Source organism: Nannobrachium achirus (genome assembly GCF_963921795.1).
Source record: "Nannobrachium achirus genome assembly, chromosome: 4".
Classification (NCBI taxonomy): domain Eukaryota; kingdom Metazoa; phylum Chordata; class Actinopteri; order Myctophiformes; family Myctophidae; genus Nannobrachium; species Nannobrachium achirus.
In genome coordinates, this window is record NC_137813.1 from 30,879,413 (window position 1) to 30,901,930 (window position 22,518).

Here is a 22,518-nt window from a genome sequence, read left to right on the forward strand (position 1 = left end):
AATTTTAAAAATCCTTCTGAGTGGATGGCAGAGTCCACACCACAACCATAAGGACCACAACAGTGGCAAATGATGTCTTTGCACTTTCTGAGTGATTTGTTGAATGATAGAATCACAGGAAAGCGAATGAAATCCCAATTTACGGGGCCATTCGACACGTCACATTCAACACATCACTCACGTTCACCACGTTTACGGAATGTTGTCATTCTTTGATGCGGATTCTCTCGTTATATTTATAGTTTTCTTTCTGGCTGTGGACGGCCCTTCACACATGACCTCTTACAGTTACCTTATTGTCGTTGTCGGGTGGAAACCTTGTATGTCCCAAACCGTTTGTTTTGTATTTATCTTTTTAAAAATGATTTAAACTACTGAAAACAGACGATCTACAAGCACACAACGCCTCGCGGTGCGAGGCGTTGTGTGCTTGTAGATCAGCTACTTGTAGATCACTACTTTTGTGTGACAGCCTTGTGTGATGAAGCAGTGTTTTGCATTGCGAAAAAATTAACAAATTTGAAACTTGGAGATACAAGGTTTCTGCCCGACAGTGACGTTATTCTTGCCAGCGGCAACAAACCCGCCCTTTGTGTGTGCATGTTCACATATACAGTACACACAATGAATATGTACCTATTATTCTTCTATTATACTGTACTTATCCAAATCGGAATAATTATATTTTAAGACACCTTATGTACTAATAAATGTGAACTTCCCTTCTAGAAGTATCCTTTGTATCCTTTCAAACAATGACCCGCGGTAGAACATGAATACCTTCATCGTTTCACTGTTGCGTTTGCGCAACACAGGGCCGGCTGCAGGATGAAATTACTAAGGGGGCTTATGAAAATTGTGATGGGGCACATATTTTTTATATAGGCTAGTAATAATGAACATTCTTTTTATTATCTATAATACCTACAACAGATGCCAGTTTTTGGGAGCTGAAATAACAGCCGCTGCTACTGCGCTGTGGTTTAGAGGTGATTTTAAATTGCGGATTAAACTGTGTTTCAATACTGTTATTGTAATCTCTATAACAAAAATAATATTCAGCCAATATTTGTGTTGTTTTTGATATTTTCTTCACTTTACATAGAATATAAACTGATGGGGCACAACCTGCAACTGAGTGTGCAATGCCCCCCCAGGCCCGCCCCGTAGCGCCGGGCCTGGCGCAACATCTCATTTGTAAACACAGTTTAAGGTCTCCCTGCTCGAGGAACGGAGTTCGCGGCCCAACCTCCGCTGTAGGGCCGCCGTGAGTAAAAGCAGCCACCCAATGACATAATTAGACCATTACATTGTACTTACAACAGCAAGCTGCGCCATTAGGGCCGATGTCTAATGGCATGGTAATGTATGCACAGCGCCGTTCCTTCAGGTCAGTGTGGAATGAAATGTGAGCCAGATAGCATAGAAATCACATCATTACAGTATTGCGCCGTACAGAATGTACCGTGAGTTTGATGTACCGTGTGCGCCCGTGTTTTGAAACAGACAGCGTTGACCTGCGCTGAGCTAATTTGCATATTATGATGTCCCTCTTACAGCGTGTCGTGGTAATGTTTGTTTCGGTGTGCACTGGAATCAGTTCATACGTGATGTCACTACAGTAGGAATACACTGCTGGGTACTCTCTGATCATTTCATCTGGTCACTTCCCTCTAGGGGTCCAGTCAGTTTTATATATCACAGCTTTACTCTCATGGGGGTCTCCTGGTACATAATTCTTTCAAATGGGGGTCCGTGGTCAATTTGGGGGGTCCTATGGAGATGTTTGAGAACCATTGCCCTACCAGCAGTGGCTCTCTAAGTGGATTTCGGGGACTCTCTAGTTTCCTTTATTTACCCTCTATCACTTCCTTCTCCTAGCTTCCCTCTGCCTCATTCTACTTCTTCCCCTCCTTCTCGCTTCATCTCCTATATTGTTTCCTCTCTCTTTCTGTTCATTTCTCTCCATCAGATACGTTAGGTCGGTGGGACCGTTTTTTCCTCTTCTTCCTCTCTCTCTCTCCCTCTCTCCCTCAGTTTGTCCACCTCCCTCCCTCTCTCCCAGGTATAGTTGTAGAGGGTTCACAGGTGGAGGGGGTATGGAGTGGAGTGCTCATCGCTGCGGTAACAATATGCCCAGAGCACTATGGTAACGATCTGCCCCGGGGCACCACAAACAGACAGGCTCTATCAATTAGAGCCCCACGTTTCAGAGGCTGTGTCCGTGTGTGTGTGTGTGTGTGTGTGTGTGTGTGTGTGTGTGTGTGTGTGTGTGTGTGTGTGTGTGTGTGTGTGTGTGTGTGTGTTCTTGTGTGTGATCGCGCGTGTCCAAGCCAAGGTCCATTAGTCCTCAGGTATGGAAGGCTTACCATACAAACTCCCTTGTGTGCGAGTGAGTGCGTGCGTGCGTGCGTGCGTGCGTGCGTGCGTGCGTGTGTGTGTGCCAGATACACAGAGCAGTGTTGTACACAAGTGTAATTATTAAATTGCATCATGTACATTGCTTGCCTGTGTACATTAGAGTTCAACATCTGTACGATCATCTGTTTGTTTGTTTGTTTGTTTGTTTGTTTGCCATGGTTTCAATTGTTTATACTGTGTGTGTGTGTGTGTGTGTGTGTGTGTGTGTGTGTGTGTGTGTGTGTATATATATATACACACACACACACACACACACACACACACACACACACACAGTGTATATATATATAGTGTAACTCACTGGTTAGGTAAGCTACATTGTGCGTGTCCGTGTGTGTGTGAGCGTGCGCTGTGCATACGTGTGTGTTGTTTACGCATGTGTGTCTGCTATGCTACCGTGTAATCAGGTCAGGCTGAGGGATGTCAGCCGTGTGTGTGCGCGTGTGTGCGTGTGTGTGTGTGTGTGTGTGTGTGTGTGTGTGTGTGTGTGTGTGTGTGTGTGTGTGTGTGTGTGTGTGTGTGTGTGTCGGTGTCGGTGTGTCGGTGTGTCGGTGATGTCAGTGTGTTTGCACGTCAGCACCAGCATCACCAGCGATGGCCCCAGGGAGGAACTACAACTCAAGAGTGTTCATTTAACCCCAAGAATCTGCAAATGGAACCAAAATGTATCCTAACCCACTCTCTCTCTCTCTCTCTCTCTCTCTCTCTCTCTCTCTCTCTCTCCCTCCCCCTCTCTCTCTAACCAAAATGTATCCTAACCCACTCTTTCTCTCTCTCCCTCCCTCCTCCTCTCTCGCCATCTCTATCCCTCGTCCACCTACTTTCCATTCCAGCCCTCCGTTTCCCCAGGAGCTGCTTCTAAAAGGGTCAGAGGAACAACTTGAGACTAAATCAGTGCTTCTAAAGCTTTTTTGTTTTGTTTTAATTGCATGGACCCCCATAACTCTGAGAGTGTACAAATGGACTGGCCAGGGTCCATTTGGTTACAGACTTGTGAGGATCTATTCTCCTTTTTTTATAGTATATTCCCACTGATCCATGAAGCACCATACATTTTTGAAGATATTTTTGGGGGCTTTTCTGCCAAAACACTATACTAAAGGGTCGCAGGTTCAGATCCTCCGGAAAGTGCCCGGCAGGAAATGAAAATGTTCGAGAGCTCAACAGTTCCTGCATGTGTGCCCAGCGAAAATAGCAATATAGCAATACAAGCTCACTGCTCGTAGATCGGCTATTTTGGGTAAAAATATTTAGTGTATAGTGAAAACCTAAAGGGGCCTAGTATTGAGCCCTGTGGGACAACAGTCAACTAAGAATACGTTTAAAGTGGTTGTACCCATTTTACTGTGTGTATACAGCGTTAAATCCTCAGTGTTAATTTATCCATGTAACCCAGAGAGCGAACAAATAGAAACCAAAAGGCATTCGGTTCCATCTGTACACTCTCAGAGTTAAACTTGAAACTGAGCATTTTTTTTTTTTACCGTGTACGGCCCGAGTATCACTGAAATATCATCTGTACTCTGCCTGAACCATAGAAGTACGTCATTCTCGGGGACAAGCGTGTGCACTGCCTAGCGCTGGGTATAAATACACCTCTCATCACTCCGTTTCTCCTGCTCTCCTTAGCTTCTCCATCTCTCCGTCCCCTTCTCTCGCTCCAGTTTCTTTTCCTGCAGAATGTCCCCCCCCCCCCCCCCACACCCTCACATAGATCCTTATCTTCCTCTTCATCACAAACTGTCACCTCTTCGCCCATACCTCATGCTGTCCAAAAGCTCTGTTCTCCTCCCCCCCTCCATCGCCTCTCCCCCCCCCCCCCCCCAACCACCCCCCCCCCCCCCACCCCACCCTACATCTCTACTCGTCCACCTTCTTCTCTCCGTCCCTGTAACCCTTTTTTTCTCCTCCTTCTTATTATGCAAGTTCTGTGGTTATATAAGTTCAGGGTCCCCTTGTGTGTGCCATTGTCTATGCATGTGCGTCTGTGCATATGTGTGTGTGTATACGTCCCCAATGAAGGGGGGCTGTGTGTGTGGGGGGAGGGGTGGGGGGGGGGGGGGGGGGGGGGGCTATATACTGTGTGTGTGTCGGTCTATTGCATCAGCTGTATACTGTATATGTGACTTGCTGTCTACAGTGCTGTGCATGCAGATCTGTGAAAGAGGGAAACAGGAATAATGTGTGCTGGGAGGGTGTGTTTGTGTACTGTATATGTGTGTGCACTCTATGTGTTGTGAGAATGTATATGTATCTGTACAACTGTCGAGCTTAACTTATATTCAGTCACACGTACGGCAGTGGCAATAACTGAAAATAACTTATTTTCCAATTGTGTCGCATTGTTAGCCTTGAAAATGCGTTATTTCTGACAAGTGAGTATAAATTGGGCTCCGCTCTGCTTGTCACTCTGCCTATACTGTACATCTCAGTGTGGACAGTAGGCGTGTCTGTCTTGGTACAGTATACCTCAGTGAGAGGTGACTGTGTCCTTGGACCAGTGGAGGTCAGCATTGGCAATCATTCCAATGAGTGTCTAAGAGCTGAGTGACAGCGCAGAGGAAGACATGTGGGAATACGATGGACGTGTGTCGGGTGGATCTTAACCCATTCAGAACGGGACAACGGGTACACATTTTGTGTATCATTATCTTATGCTTTAACTATTGAAAAATAGCAGATATACAAGCTCACAGCGCGGCACCGAGTGCCGCGCTGCGAGCTTGTAGATCTGCTATTTTTGAAAAATCTTGAAAATTTTGACCCGATTCTATAAGTGTCTTTTGAATCCCTCTAAGGTTTTTTGAAAAACCTATGTTTCTATGTCAGCAACCTGGCTGGCCATCGTCAAAGAAAAGGTCCTTTTCACTTAACTGGAGCTCAGTTAGTCTGTTCTTGAGAGACTACTATGTCAGTGGTTCTCAAACATTCCATGTGAAGGACCCCCAAAATTATATGTATTTGGCCACGGACCCGCATCTCAAAATGTTTAGTTCCAGGGACCACCCAGAAGCAAAATTTGAGTTACAAACGTTCGGTTTAAAAATACAAATATTCAAAGATTTGCACACATTTTCATGACTTTTTTCAAAAATAGCAGATCTACAAGCTCGCAGCGCGGCACCGAGCTTGTATATCTGCTATTTTTCACTGGTTAAAGCATTCAATAATTTGAGGCCTAAATGGGTTAAACCAACGACCACACATCTCGCCTCGCCTGTTTCAGAACTCTCACGCTCATCTCTGCGGGGACAGCGTGTTCTCCTCCGTTATTTCCCCATGCTCAGCTCCCCTGGGTGTCATTATCCAGGAGTCTTCGCCTTGAACCACCATTTTACACCTGGCGTGTCAATCGCAGTGCCGATACAAGATGAACCGATCTGTCTCCAGAGAGGCTAAAAGGCTGACATCTACCTGGCCTTAGCTCTGGCCCATAGCGTTAGAAGCAGGCACGTGCACACATAGACATCAAAGGGGACTTGAGCCCCTGTCCTTTTATCCGTCTGTAAAAAGTGCCCTCTCCAGACGATGAATGCAGTTTTTACCATGGTGAAAGAAATGCAAATGCCCTCTTTCCATGCCATACCTGAAGGCAGCATTCAAGAGAATTGCCTTGTCCAAACTCTCCTGAACTTGAATGCAGCGTCTTATGTTGAAAGAATTGCCCTCTCTGTGTAGAAATGCATGCCATTACGCCACATCTCCAGTGTTGACTTGATTATACTTATGTTCAGTGTATCATGCACCGGAAATAGCCGACCTCCAAGCTCCACATTTTAGCCCCTGTCTTTCTAACATTCTCTGCACATCTCTGGTTAGAAGGAGTTCTCCTTAATGCTACTGCATGTCACCGATGATCCCTTGCGCCAGCAGGAAGGTCTGCGCACCCTCTCGCCTGTGGTCAACATAAAAAATACAGTTTTGCTACTCACCAAAACAAAGACGGCTGTAGTGAGTTGAAAGCCTACTCTACTTAGTGGGAGCACAGCTCTCAAATTTGGAGATGACGTCACAGACTGGCCTGGACACGGAACACCATATATGGGCATAAAAGAGGGCCAGACAGACAGACAGTACAATGGGTATTGCACAACTGGACATCAATGGTGATCATTCTGCCCAACGGGCACCTGTCTGGTGTATATATATCCCAAAAGGTTGGGATAAAGTTAACTTTACTGAAACGTGCTCTAGCTGCTCCCTGTGTTGTTGGGAATACAGAACAGCATGTCCTCCGGAGCAAATGGAGGCTGAATGTAAGGACAGGTCCCAAGCGGACACTCAAGAGTTTGACTGGCCTTTTCTTATGCTAGATAAGATGGGGCCTGCCTGGCATGACAGGCATAGCAGAGTGCTCCCGCCGGAAGACCACAAGCCTAATATCTCCCCTGGCTAAGATGAGACTCTGGTTTTTAATCATTTGCAATGTCGTTTTTTTCCCCCATATTTTTTTCGGTGCTAATTTGATTACTTTTTTGGCGTTTCTCTTAATGCTCTGTCTCTTTAACGTCTCAATGATTAATGTTTTATGTAAAGCACTTTGAATTGCTTTCGCCTTGCCTTTCCTCCCTTACAAATAAATGATTTACAACAAGAAATACCTTAGTAAAAGTGGAGTGACAGGGGTAGGAGTGTTTTCAAGAGTTCCACTTTATCGAATGTAAAGTGGCAGACGGAGACATCTTGACCTTTGTGCTGTTTAACACAGCACCTGAGAGCGCTTTTATTGCATTATGGCTCTGACATTGATGCATCGGGCTGCAAACTCAAAGTGAAACAACCCTTTAAACAACACGAGACACAAGAGTGACAGGAACCCTTTTTCTACACCACTTAGAACCTCTATACGTCGTCAAACCTGAGCTGACCTGAGTTGTAACTGTACGTGGACTGCTTATATTCCGTCTACACAAGTTGACTTGAGTAAATGCACTTCACTTTTCCACCGCAGAATTTCGTTTCACTTTTGCTCCCATTATAGACGTATTCTGAAATGAGAAATGAGAGAGTTGTCGAAGAGGGAGTCCTCAGTGATTAGTTCATTGACTGGCTAATGTCAGGCTATTTGACTTCAAATAATAATTTAACATTGAGCCTGACTTTTCATTTTCATTCTCTTCCTTATTCCTGACAGTCTTTTCAAACCTGACAGTCTTTTCAAATCTGCTTCGATAGGAACATGAATTCTAATGTTACTGCTGCCATGGTTGTATTGAACTGTCTCACTTACTTCCAACTTCGCATTTAAAGGACACTGACTGGCCCTGTTAGACTTCTGAGTAAACGAGTGATCGCAAAATAAACATTTTGAGACATGCGATCCTGGGGCTGCAGCCAGGTACCAGGTTGCTCTGTTTATTTCTCAGATATACTTGCTTGTCAATGCGGCTCAAATCCCCGGTTATCCATACGCTGTCTATCTACATCTTGTATCTGTACTGGGAACTTCAATGCCAGGTGCAAAAAAAGGGGTCTCTATCTGTCCCTCAGTGTAAATATCTCTTATCGTTGATGTCTCAATGCAGTCAATGCAGAGTAAACATCAATATAGCGTGCCTCAACGGGATATTTACTGAGATGACACATTTAGTTTCGTATCTGAAAGTAATCGCAAAGGAGCTCGTACTTTAAATGTCGCCTTTGTTTGCCTAGCTTAGTGTCCAGCATTGGTGTAAGCAAATTGACGTCAGAGATTATGTAGAGGAAAGGGATTATCACCTGTATGCATGCACCCAGCAGATGGCTGCTCAGATGAGCGCATGGGGAGCTGTTAGGGGTTAAGTGTCTTGCTCAGGGACACTTTGACACTTTGACTGGGCGAGCTGAGGGTCAAAGCAGTGACCTTGCCATTCCCAGGTGGCCTGTTTACCCACTCAGCTACGGCATCTGTCACTACATTCCATCTCTCTCTCTCTCTCTCTGTCACTGTCACTGTCTCTCTCTGTCTCTCTCTGTCTCTGTCTCTCTCTCTCTCTGCATCTGCTTTAATCTCGTTTCCCTCACCCTCCACCCTTTCGACTATTCCCACCAGCATCCATCCACCCTTCCCACTCCTAACCCGTTCCCCAGAATGACGTGCTCTTTCTCTCCGTCTCCTCCTTCTCTCCTTGGCGCTCACCATCTGTTCTCCGTCATCCTCTCCCCTCTTCTGTCTCTCATCCATACATTTGCATCTCCCCATTGCCCTTTCTCCCCTACTTTTCTGCTTTTCTCTCGCTGTGTGTGTGTGTGTGTGTGTGTGTGTGTGTGTGTGTGTGTGTGTGTGTGTGTGTGTGTGTGTGTGTGTGTGTGTGTGTGTGTGTGTGTGTGTGCACATGTTGTCGCAACCAACACCATCCACAGTGGAAGCATATATACACTGGGTCCCACTCGGGACCTCTTGGGCCTTTGAAAACAAGAAAACGGGGAGAGCGTTGAAGGGCCCAGCTCTCACAGCATCATGTGGCCCTCATCACCGTCTGCCTGGAACCTGGAGTCACTGGGGAAACCCCCGCCGCCATGGGCCTGGGTTCAACTCCACTGTCTGTCGCTAGTCGCAATGTCAAACATAGCACAACTCAAAGCAAGGGACAGCTGAGAGAGAGAGCATGGGTTAGAATGGACATGTCACGAATTATAGAATGGCCATGGGACAGGGAGATAGAAATAGAGAGATAGACAGACAGATAGATAGACAGACATAGATAGATGGCATTTATTCATAAACAACACATGCACATGCTATATGGTATATGGAATCACTGACATCGATAATATGTCTGCCTTCATGCGCTCCGGGGGGAAAACGGAAAATTCTGCAACATTTGCTCAGGAATCCTGCGTTACAGAAACGTAACACAGCTTCCCAAAGTCCTTTTCCGACTTGGAAACTGGTCGTTTCCAATAATTCCCAGAGAGTATGTGTGGCAGTACTGTACATAAAACAACAACGGACTGGCACACTGATGGTACTAGATTTTAAAAGCAGACTGTAAAGTGAAAACCGACCGCAAGCATCTAAACCATAAATCCATATTTAAATTTAAATAAGCCCCTCCTGTGATGTTGTTTGTCTGTGTGCGGACAAAGTATCTGCCAGAGCTACTGTAGCTACACTACATATGGACAGCTGAACATCTGTTTGTACCTGCTTTCTGGACAAGAAATAGGAGACACAAAGCACTGGAAGATTATCAGTATTTGGTTTGCTACACAAATATAAAATAGCATACAGCTAGGGTCATAGGCAAAAGTACTAAATTCAGTTTCAGGACGAGTTAAGCCTGTGTTAAGGTCATACTATCAAATATACATTTACAGTAACCAGTATAGTCAGCAGCAGAGTTCCATACAGCACTAAAGCACCATAGCGAATAAATAACCAACCAACTGACAAACTAGTGTGAACCCCAGTCCGTTTCAACTCAAACAAACCCAAACGAATCGAAGAACCAACCGCCTCCCCCTTTGATTTTCTCATTACCTTGTTGTCGGACAACCCGGTGACTTGGTCGACGAACTCCTCCTGGATCATGAAGGCGGCCAGGTTGGCAGTGTAGGAGGCCAGGAAGATGACAGCGAAGAAGGCCCACACCGACACAATGAACTTACTGGTGGTCCCTTTGGGGTTCTGCACAGGCACAGAGTTGTTGAAGACCAGGCCCCAGAGCAGCCACACGGCTTTACCCATGGTGAATGAAGGGCCGTGGGGGTCTAGGAGAGAGGAGGGGCAAAAGGGCACAGGTTAGGATAGTAGAGATGGGAGAAAGGAATGAATAAATGAATGAATGAATGAATAAATGAATGAATGAATGAATGAATGAATGAATGAATGAATGAATGCACAAGGTTTCCTTCACTGTTACTATATTGCAAGGATATCAGAGTGAATAGCATGTATCCCTAGTCCTGGTTCTCAACCTTTTCAGGCCGCGACCCCCAAAATAATCATATTTGAACTGGGGACCACACAACGTGGCGTTGTGAGCATGTAGAGCGGCTATTTTCACAATTTCGGCCTCTAATATTTGACAATTTGGTCTGTTGTTTAATTTGTCGTTTTAGAGGTACATTATTAAAAAGTCCTTAAATTGGGGGCACGGTGGCGCAGTCAGTAGTGCTGTCGCCTCACAGCTAGAAGGTCCTGGGTTCGATTCCCGCCGGGGGACACTGTGGGTGCTGGGGGCGTGTTCCCTCCTCCGCGTCATCAGTGCCCACACCCTAGGTGGGGTTGGCAAAAGGGCCTTTCTGTGTGGAGTTTGCATGTTCTCCCCGTGTCTCCTAGGGTAGATACCCTCACAAAAACATGCAGTAATCCTGGTCTCTATAAAGCCTCCCCCTGGCCAGCCGGGCGCCTGATGGAGGGGAATGGAACTGGTTGGAATAACGTGTTCCTTCCACGCGCTACGTCCAACCGGGGAAGCTCCCCCTGTCAGGTGATAAGAAGCGGCCTGCTCACTCCTCATGCATTGAAGGAAGCATGAGCTCAGTTCGGGGCCCTCCCCAGGTTGGCAGAGGGAGAGCAGAGCCCAGGATCACAGCTTAGGCAATTGGCACCGGGTGAAAAAATGGGTTACAAAAATCGTGGGATAAAAATTTAGAAAAAAAATCACACCCGTGTGAAGTGGAGCTGTGTGTGTGTGTGTGGATCATGTGTACCGATTTTTGTGACATTTGAAGAAAATGTGTAGGAAAAGGAGCAAAAAGTGTGTTTTGGAGAAAATTCAAGATGGCGGAAAATCTATCATGGCGCAAATGGGCGTGGCCTATATGGGGAGATGCGTCATGACCCAAGGAATCCAGGGAAAAAATATTTTTAATTTTCCGACCTACGGTTCAAGAGTTACAGGCCAAAACGTAAAGTGGGGTGTTATGGCGCCACCATGCGGCCAAATGACACAATTATTTTTTATTTAATCCTTGAAATCATTATGAACCTCCTCTCCAAGTCTTGAAACTCTAGCCCCTATGGTTTGCGAGAGACAAATAATTGAATGTGAGTTTTTGCGATTCCCATTATAAGTCAATGGGGAAAATTAATTCACTAATAAATTAATATCAATTAAACTATTGAACCTTTCTCTTAGCAAGTTACTAGCCCACGATTCCCGAGTAAGCCGGTCGATTTGACATATGGCGCGAGTGTGTGGTGGCAAAACTGTGGGACTAGTAGCGTGCCGAAGTTTAGGAAGTTCAGGCTACATACACACAGACACACACACAGACAGACAGACAGACAGACCCACACAGCCACGTATAGGGAGCCTGTGTTTCACACAGCTCCAAAAAAAAAAAAGTCCTTAAATTGTCACTTTAGAAATGTGCAGATACCCTCTATATACTTAAACGTTATGTTGGTTTCCTTACTGTTGAGTGAGAAAACAATGTTGCACATTAAGTTAATCATAACCCCCCAAAATAATTTGGGAACCCCCCTGGGGGTCCCGACCCACAGGTTGAGAACCAATGTCCTAGTCAACCAACAGCAGGTAAGTAACTAGAGTGCCAATACAATAATTAAGTGGGTATAAGGTAACTATCGCATCCACTGCCAAAGACAAAATACAACAAGATCATATTTCTTTGGCCGATAGATGGCGCTCTTTGCTAACCTATGAGTCACCATTTGTTTTCAGCACTCTCTGGACCACGTGTCGTGCAGCCATGTGGATCACGTGACCGCGAAAGAAATCAGCTGATACAATCCCCATGGGTTGTTTTAGAAAATGCATACCATTCATTCCAATGGTAGCAATGTCTCTCAACCAGGGTGCAGTCAACTGCCTGTATCTCTGCATTGGAGTATCGCCACCGCCATTTTCCAACCCCGACATCAAGAGAGCCACATACGTCTCTTGAGACCAACCGCGGGTGGATTGTGGCAACGCATAATAAACCAGACATTTTCAAAGGTTAGTGAAACACTCTCTGAATGCTGGCAGTGACGATGTTCCAGCTCTGGCAGTTGAAGGGCTACCGTAGATAAACATCAAACATACCATCTGTCCAAACAGCAACATCTAAACCTTTTGCATCTGATTATGAGATCTCTATTTGGTAATGACGAACATGAAGGAGGAAATATGAATATAAATGCGCAGGGCCAGGGCCTTAATGTCTGGTAGAAATTGCAATGAAAATGTTGTTGTTGGTAAATCAAGTTAGGAATTCAGCGGTGAATTGTGTGCATGCGTGCTTGTGTGTGTGTGTGTGTGTGTGTGTGTGTGTGTGTGTGTGTGTGTGTGTGTGTGTCTGTGTGTGTGTGTGTGTGTGTGTGTGTGTGTGTGTGTGTGTTTGTTTGTTCTTACCTCTGCCCTGTGCAAGGTTTCTGTTGAAGCCTAGAGGACTGATATACTCAAACATGAAGACGGCCATTGCAGTGACCAGCAGCAACATGACAAACATCATCACCCACACTGATGCACTGAAAGGCTCTGTGAGACAAAGAGCGAAACAGAGAGAGAGAGAGAGAGAGAGAGAGAGAGAGAGTGACAGAGAGACAGAGAGGGAGGACAGACAGAAGACAGAGGAACAAAGATGGGACAGATTGTAAATTCAAAGACCATAATGACTACAGTACTTGTCTGTTCACTGCTTTGACCATATCGTCGTTGTTGGGTGGAAACCTCGTATCTCAAATTGTTTCAAATGTGGGCCGTCGCACAAAAGTAGTGAAAACAGCAGATCTACAAGCACACAACTCCTCGCGGTGCGATGCATTGTGTGCTCGCAGATCGGCTGTTTTCACTAGTTGAAATCCTTTTTAAAATGATAAATGCAAAACGAACGGTTTTGGACATACAAGGTTTCCACCCGACACCGACAATATATTGTACATAAACAATGACCATGTTAATGACTTTCATGTTTGTTTACATTTCATCTCCAAAGCAATTATTAGCATTTCTGAACTTGCAATGTTGGCCATTATGGCCAAACACAATTGCAAGCGGTTAATAAGTCATGGGTGTTACTGCTCATGAATCAAAATATTTCTCTAGGACTTATTTTCCTCTAGAGCTAGACTTATCAAATCAATCTGTGCTTTAAAATGCATTAAAATGGTAATGACAAAAACAAACTGCACAGTTATATTTAGGTGTTGGATTGCCTATCTAAAGAAGGTTTCAAGTCGCTTCACGTTGATTTTCACACCACACTGAAATTGAGTGAATCCAATGAATTCATCTATAACGGTGGTTCTCAAAGTGGGGTCCAGGGACCCTAAAGGGTTCCTTGTGGGGGTGCTAAATGGAACCCTACAGGACGGTGACTCTGGGACGCTACAAATGAGCTGGCCCTTAAAGGTTTTAGAACCACTGCTCTATTGTCAAACAAACAATGGTAATCTTTGGGAAATGGTCAGCAGTATTATGTTGTGGTCAAACATATGCCAGACCCACCCATTGTCCATTTAACACAAACACAGACATTGGCAAGAATACAGACTGAAAGGTATCTTCCGTTTAACCACCACGTTGTGTTGTGAGGTTGTACCATGGCTATTTTGGGCCAAAGTTCCCCCCAGAATATGGATGCTGGAGTTCAAGTGATTAATTTAATTTTCAGTTACTCCCATCATTCTCTCCATGAGTGAATGAACAAAATACTGCAGTTTGCACGCGCACATCACGAAAGAGTACAGTTCAGCATGCACACATACGCTCGTGCACGCACGCAACACACAAACACACACGCACGCCTGCACGCACGCACGCACGCACGCACACACACACACACACACACACACACACACACACACACACACACACACACACACACACACACACACACACACACACACACACACACACACACACACACACACACACACACACACACACAGAGATTGTGTTTGACAGGGTGAGTAGGCGTATAGAAGCCATGGTGTCAGCACTCCTGTCCTCCCTCTGTGCTCACTGTGCTCCCGCAAAGATTAAACCCTGCTTTAATGTATGGGAGAGCACTGCTGGCTGGGAGCCATGGCATGTGTGTGTGTGTGTGTAGGTGTGTGTGTGTGTGTGTGTGTGTGTGTGTGTGTGTGTGTGTGTGTGTGTGTGTGTGTGTGTGTGTGTGTGTGTGTGTGTGTGTGTGTGTGTGTGTGTGTGTGTGTGTGTGTGTGTGTGTGTGTGGACACTGCGTGTATTGGCAAGCAGCCATTAAGGGGTTTTCTGTGCTAAGTCCTTATAATTACGGCTCTTACAGTAATAACTGTATGCTACATATATGTCAGTGTGTGTGTGTGTGTGTGTGTGTGTGTGTGTGTACTGTAAGTTGTTCATGCCCTATGTTTGTGTTCTTTCATGTGAAGACGTCGCTGCATGTACAGTAGGTGCTGTATGCATCATGGATATGACTAATAAAATCATAATTGTGACCGTACTTGTAGGTCGCAGTTTACTATGAAACCCGGCAGATCCTGTCCGTCCGTGAGTCAGTCAGTGGGTAACGCCTCAATGTCTAAAGCTGTTGTGACATCAGATTGTTGACTCAATGACCAAGACAGGCTGTTCTGGCAATCATGGAGATCCCTGATGTCATCAATATTAAGCCTATATTTGGCAATGCCCATGTATGGATGCTCCATATACAGTATGGCCAAGACAGAATTAATTTGCAAATCAAGACTGCTGACTATCATCACCTGGATCTCCATATATGAAGATCGCAACACTGACCTCATCAAACCCTGGATATCCATACATGGAGACGACTGGATCATCACCTAGATCTCCATATATGGAGCTGGTCAATACCTATACGTCTGACCTCACGGATTCCATTATGGATATAGCTGACCTGTTCTAACATCACAGTGATGACTCGACCAGCTCAGCAGATGCCAAAGCAGCCATGTGCACGCGTCCATATGCATGCACCCTTGTGCATGCACCAGTAAGACACCCAGTAAGACGCCCTTAGGGTGTCTTACTAGTAATTGCGACCGTAGGTCGCACTTACTACAGAAAGCTGCTCGAGGTGTCCGTCCGTCCGTCCGTCCGTCCGTCCGTCCGTCACACACGTCACACGTCACACTTTTGCCCTGCTCATATCTCCGCAACCGTTGCCCCGATCCATGCCAGATTTTGCACACACACTCCTTACCTGCCAAACTACAACCTCCAAGGACCCCCGGAGCTCCAGGGACCCCCAGCTCCCTCGGGGACCCCCAAGTGTAAAAAATGAGCACATGTGCAAAAATTACCAAATGACCACCCCAACGGGGCTGCTCACGGGGCATTCCCGGGGACCACCCACTCCTGGTGCTCCAGAACGGATGCAAAAGTGGTGGCGCCCCCAGTGGAGGACCCCCTGCCACTGCAGCTCACATAAAATGCCGTAACTCGGGCTAGGAGCGACCGGGAGAGCCGGGGCCGGTACCTATTCGTCCGCCTTGGCGGCGCGGAGACCCCACCCCTCATTTCTCACATGGCCCTCTAGCGCCACCATGAGGCCGATTCAGATTTTGCCCTAAAATCACGAAAATCACTACACAGTATGTCTACACTCATGTCATCAACATGCTCAGGAAGATTTTGGAAAAACACATTTTTGCTCTATTTGTGGAGATAAGTGACCTACGGTCGCTTATCTCCCGATTAGGGAGTCTTACTGGTACCTGTTGTTATTCATACCTCTTAACACATTGGCCGCCATTTTAACATTGACTGTATGGCTCTCCTGCCATTTTGTTTAATAAAAAAATTGATATATTTTTTTTATATTGACATTTTTCCTAAATTCTGTATTTTTTCGACAATGTCATACAGAACCTCAAATGAAACAGGACAAACTCTAGTCTCACCGAAAAATAAAATAAATAAATAAAAAGCTTTTTTTTCTATAGTTGCAGCCATCTCAAAATAGCCATTTTTGACCAAAATCCAGCTATAATTGAAAGAACTGGAGATATTGACCTTTTTGTGATTGATGGCTTTTCGAGCGAATAACTCAGTTGATATTTGTATTTATGGCGTCAGGCACTTATCAGATAAGTGTACTAATGTAATTATGTAATAGGAATTATTTTTAGAATTTTCTGTTTAGAAAAATGCAGAGAAAAATATTTTTATATGCTATGTCTGACCAAAAACAGCAAGTTCACATTGATATACTATTACTGCTACAGTATTCTACAAGTCTGCTACAAGTCACTTGGGGGCGCTGTCTCTCTGTTTCTGTGTGTAAATGCTAGTTGCGCTCTGTAGGCCTACAGGTGCACACACACACATTGACATCAAAGGGGGCATGAGTCTTTACAACCAGTAAGACTCCCTAATCGGGAGATAAGCGACCGTTGGTCGCTTATCTCCACAAATATCACAACCTCCACCTCTCACGTCATACGGGTAGCCATAGTTACACCTGGAATGTTGAATCTCCATATATGGAGATAACCTACGCATCACACAAAGTCTGACCTCACCAGCCCATACTTGGGCATGGACGACTTATATCTCCATATACGGAGATGGCCATATATGGAGATACGATGACATCACAGAGTCCACAGCTGATGATGTGGCGTGATGTCATACAATACACAAACAAGCCCTATATAAAGGGGCAATTCTCACCAGGGAAGAGAGCATTGCCTGGAATGTTGAATCTCCATATATTGAGATAACCTACGCATCACACAAAGTCTGACCTCACCAGCCCATACTTGGGCATGGACGACTTATATCTCCATATACGGAGATGGCCATATATGGAGATACGATGACATCACAAGTCCACAGCTGATGATGTGGCGTGATGTCATACAATAAACAAACAAGCCCTATATACTGATGCGATACGATGACATCACAGAGTCCACAGCTGATGATGTGGCGTGATGTCATACAATAAACAAACAAGCCCTATATACTGATGCGGAGATATGAGCAGGGCAAAGGTGTGACGTGTGACGTGTGACCGACCGACGGACGGCCGGTGGAGGTTTTCATAGTAAACTGCTCCCTGACGGTCGCAATAACACTTCTAGAATACACCTCTAGAATGGATTGCTATGACATTTGTTCAACAAGGTGATCAGCAATCTCTCAACACGTCGCTCTGCGACACTTTGAGAGCTTGTAGAGCTTGTAGATCTGCTATTTTCACATTCTAGCACATGTTAGAAAATGTCTCCCCCTGCCCCTAAAAAATCCTCTGCACCGCCCTGGCAAGAGCAGGGCAGACGCAGTTTGCTAACGAGGCGAGGCTGTAGTTGATCGATCGCTTGTTGGCTGTAGTTGATGCTTGTTTTGGTGGAGCGTGGGCCAGGGACCCCCACGCCCACCTGGTTCCCTAAGTGTTGGCTGGAGACCAGGGGACCCCCTTTGTGAGACCCCATCGACAGGGACCACTTGTCCCTGCAACTGGATCATGTGAACTTTATGTAACAAATGATCGGCTTATTGATTGATTTTACAATGTTATGTAACTCCGCACTGCTCTGGGAGGTCGGCGAAGCGTTGGACCCGCGGACCCCTTATTGGTTCCGTTAGAAAGGCGACCAGGGACCCCCACCTTTGCAAAGGCGATCATGGCTTGTTTGTGGACTAAATACCATTACAAAACTAATATTATAGCCTGGATATATGGATTATAACCCAGGGTGTGGATTCAAATCAACCATCATCATTATCAGGTACGTTTTAGAAGCATTTATATGGCGAATTGGCGATAATTGTGTGTTTTGTGTCTTGAGAGAGAGAGAGAGAGAGAGAGAGAGAGGCAGATCTCACTGATAGCACTGTTTTTTTATGGGACTGAACACCATCAGGGGGTCCAACAGGGACCACTGAAACAGAGATATAGTGGTCCTGGAGGGAAGCACACACACACACACACACACACACACACACACACACACACACACACACACACACACACACACACACACACACACACACACACACACACACACACACACAGCTGTTCTCACACTTTTTTTTCTTCTCTTTTTTTTTCTGGCAGCCAGCCTTTTGAGCTCAAATGCGTCTTTTGCCAGTTCACTGTGGGTTATGGGGAGATTTATACATTTGTATTGCAATTTATACATTATTACAGTATTTTTTTCAAACACACTTACTTTGATGTGTGATATTTTAGGTTCCCTTTAAGATAAAAGGCTCAGACTTTGTGACGGGCTGTGGAAGAATGTAATTAAACATTACATTATATAAAAGCAAATTCTCGGGACTATCGGGCCTGGCGGGGAACGACATTGGGATTTTCTCGGGACTATCGGGGGAGGCGGGGAATGAGTTAATAGGGTACAGTAAGTGATTTATTTTGTTAAAATGCTTTGTAAATTAGCTCTGTATTCCGATGAAGAACTGCCCCCCAAAATATTATGCCATAGTGTACTGTCTTTTTCTCAACATTTCCGTCCGTCCGTCCCTCCGTCTGTCTGTCAGTCTGTCTGTCACACCTCACACGTCACACTTTTTCCCTGCTTATATCTCCGCAAGCGTTGCCCCGATCCATGCCAAATTTTGCACACACGTTCCTTGGCTGCCAAACTACAACCTCCAAGGACCCCCGGAGCTCCAGGGACCCCCAGGTCCCTGGGGGACCCCCAGATGTAAAAAATGACCAAATGCGCAAACATGACCAAATGACCACCCCAACGGGGCTGCTCACGGGGAATTCCCGGGGACCACCGACTCCTGGTGCTCCAGAACGGATGCAAAAGTGGTGGCGCCCCCAGTGGAGGACCCCCTACACTGCAGCTCACATAAAATGCTGTAACTCCGGCTAGGAGCGACCGGGACAGCCGGGGCCGGTACCTATTCGTCCGCCTTGCCGGCGTGGAGACCCCACCCCTCATTTCTCACATGGCCCTCTTCTAGCGCCACCATGAGGCCGATTCTTGCAAAACACATTTTTGGACACTGCTCCTACAATTTTCGCCCTAAAATCACGCAAATCGGTACACAGTATGTCTACACTCATCCCATCAACATGAATCTGTCCCATATAGCGCCACCTCCAGGCCGATTTTTAAAAACACATTTTTGGACACTGCTCCTACAGATTTTGCCCTAAAATCACGAAAATCACTACACAGTATGTCTACACTCATGTCATCAACATGGATCAGGAAGATTTTGGCAAAACACATTTTTGCCCTATTTGTGGAGATAAGTGAGCCTTACTGGTAATAATACTGTATGTGTATAACATGTGTTTATTCAGGCTATTCAGGCCACTGGGGTCTCCAGTGAGGGAAAAAAAGTCTTCCTGCCAAGTAGAAACAGAAGAGCCAAGTACACTGTGTGTGTGTGTACTGTAAGTTGTTCATGCCCTATGTTTGTGTTCTTTCATGTGAAGACGTCGCTGCATGTACAGTAGGTGCTGTATGCATCATGGATATGACTAATAAAATCATAATTGTGACCGTACTTGTAGGTCGCAGTTTACTATGAAACCCGGCAGATCCTGTCCGTCCGTGAGTCAGTCAGTGGGTAACGCCTCAATGTCTAAAGCTGTTGTGACATCAGATTGTTGACTCAATGACCAAGACAGGCTGTTCTGGCAATCATGGAGATCCCTGATGTCATCAATATTAAGCCTATATTTGGCAATGCCCATGTATGGATGCTCCATATACAGTATGGCCAAGACAGAATTAATTTGCAAATCAAGACTGCTGACTATCATCACCTGGATCTCCATATATGAAGATCGCAACACTGACCTCATCAAACCCTGGATATCCATACATGGAGACGACTGGATCATCACCTAGATCTCCATATATGGAGCTGGTCAATACCTATACGTCTGACCTCACGGATTCCATTATGGATATAGCTGACCTGTTCTAACATCACAGTGATGACTCGACCAGCTCAGCAGATGCCAAAGCAGCCATGTGCACGCGTCCATATGCATGCACCCTTGTGCATGCACCAGTAAGACACCCAGTAAGACGCCCTTAGGGTGTCTTACTAGTAATAATAATACTGTATGTGTATAACATGTGTTTATTCAGGCTATTCAGGCCACTGGGGTCTCCAGTGAGGGAAAAAAAGTCTTCCTGCCAAGTAGAAACAGAAGAGCCAAGTACACTGTAAAATCCTGAGTGTTGATTTAACTTTCAGAATGTACAGATGTAACCCATGGTGGTTTTACTGTTTAGAAACAGCAGGGCCAAACCCCTCTGAAAGTATCGATAGCTGTGTAACACAATTAGGTTTTTAGTCTCCTCTGTTTGACATGGGGCTGTGGGAATACACGCACACACACACGCACCGGTACATGCGCGTGCGCACACACACACACACACACACACACACACACACACACACACACACACACACACACACACACACACACACACACACACACACACACACACACACACACACACACACACACACACACACACACACAAAGGATTTCTCCTGAATGGGGAGGGAAGCAGGCATCCTCTATTATAATTGTAATTTTAATATACATTAAATCACTTTCTTTGTGCTTTATTTGTATTACATGACAATCACATGTCATATCTCATTTTCTCATTATGTCTCATCTCCATTTATGCATTATTGCGTTAATTTGGATACTCCTAACTATTAGGCTATTATATAGTGTAAACTACTCAGCATCACACAAAGCAATTAAAATCAGCCCCATCTTTACAATCCAATAACGTGATTTTGAAAAGGGCCATTCTGCAGGATGAGTACCTTTTACATTTGGTACTTTAGGCAATCTTTATACCAATACTTTTGTATTCATACTGATGTACAGTTTTGAATACAGGACTTTTTGAAAACTTTTCTCGCTAAGCACTGATATACATGTTGCATGCACGCCCCCCACACACACACACACACACACACACATCACTCAAGGGGTTAAGATGGTGGAGGCGGTGACGGTTACCAAGGAAAGCAGACGGGGAGACGGTTCCATTGCTACGGGCAACCATGACGCTGATCCCGGTTTCCACGAACGGGACGGAGAAATCGATGACCTCAGAACGCTCCTCATTGATCGTCAGAGACCCGACGGCCATGACAGCCTTCTTATAGACCACCTGCACAACACAGAGATGGATGGATGGATGGATGGATGGATGGATGGATGGATGGATGGGTGGGTGGGTGGATGGGTGGATGGGTGGATGGATGGAGAAACAGATTAGTTCAGGGGTCTTCAATGTTTTCAGGCCAAGGACCTCTTAGTTGAGAGAGAGATGAAGCAGAGACCCCCCAACCTGTTAATAGATTCCTATATAAATGCCTCTATATTTAGTCTGCTCTTTTCCCCCTCTACACCAAAGCTCTTTCCTGAAAATAGCCGATCTACAAGCTTGTAGATCTGCTATTTTTGGCTTAAGTCATCCAAATATTCAAGCGGTTCATATAAAAAAAGGAGAAAAAAGTTTATATCACACAAAGATTTGGAGGACCCCCTGTACTAACTCTGAGGACCCCCTAGGGGTCCCGTACCCCTTGTTGAAGACCCTTGGATTAGATGTCAGTCGCCTACCCATTGGCATTCAGCAACATTACAGATGACGATGAGCGTCAAAGGCAACAGGAGAAAAGGAAATCAATGCAATCAAATTTAGTCATGAAAAACAGCACATTGACTCAGCCGCTAGCTGTGACTACAAAATAGTTATGATCGCACCGCTTCACGACACCATTACTCAACACATGGTTTCAGACAAACACTTCACACATCACTGTTAACTGCAGATATGGGACAGATCAGAGTCCCAGCCTAGCCTGATTATCAGACTGGTGCAATCTACACATTACATAAGAATCCTTTGTCAGCCTATTTCTTCTTCAGCAAGAAGACTAAGAAAGCCTTCTTATTCCGGACCCGGATGGATGCCAGAGGGGATTTGTGTGAATTATGATGAACTGTATCTGTGTAGTGTGTACCGTTATGTTTGTTTTCCACATACACACTACCTACACCCACACTGTGAGTTTACACCATTGATCACTTTGAGTATAAATAGGAAGGAAAACTGGACAGGATTTAAGTCATTATTATTTATTCTAGTATTTGTCTTGAGATGTACTGTAGGGCATGGCTTGATGGACATTTCTAATAGTGTAGGCCTACATGTAAACAGGAGCTAGTGATGGGAACTAT

At 45.3% G+C, this 22,518-nt stretch overlaps 1 protein-coding gene across 1 annotated transcript in view; it reads right to left on the minus strand.

Annotated features, from left to right (window-relative positions):
- The window catches only part of grin2aa (glutamate receptor, ionotropic, N-methyl D-aspartate 2A, a), a gene marked incomplete at both ends in the record, with an annotated part of 269,807 nt that overhangs the window by 24,876 nt on the left and 222,413 nt on the right, over window positions 1-22,518 (minus strand). Inside the window, 3 exons of the mRNA XM_080723739.1 lie at window positions 9,884-10,113; window positions 12,708-12,833; window positions 21,289-21,442. Coding sequence (XP_080579865.1) covers window positions 9,884-10,113; window positions 12,708-12,833; window positions 21,289-21,442 — 510 coding nt within the window. The remainder of the gene's footprint in view (window positions 1-9,883; window positions 10,114-12,707; window positions 12,834-21,288; window positions 21,443-22,518) is intronic.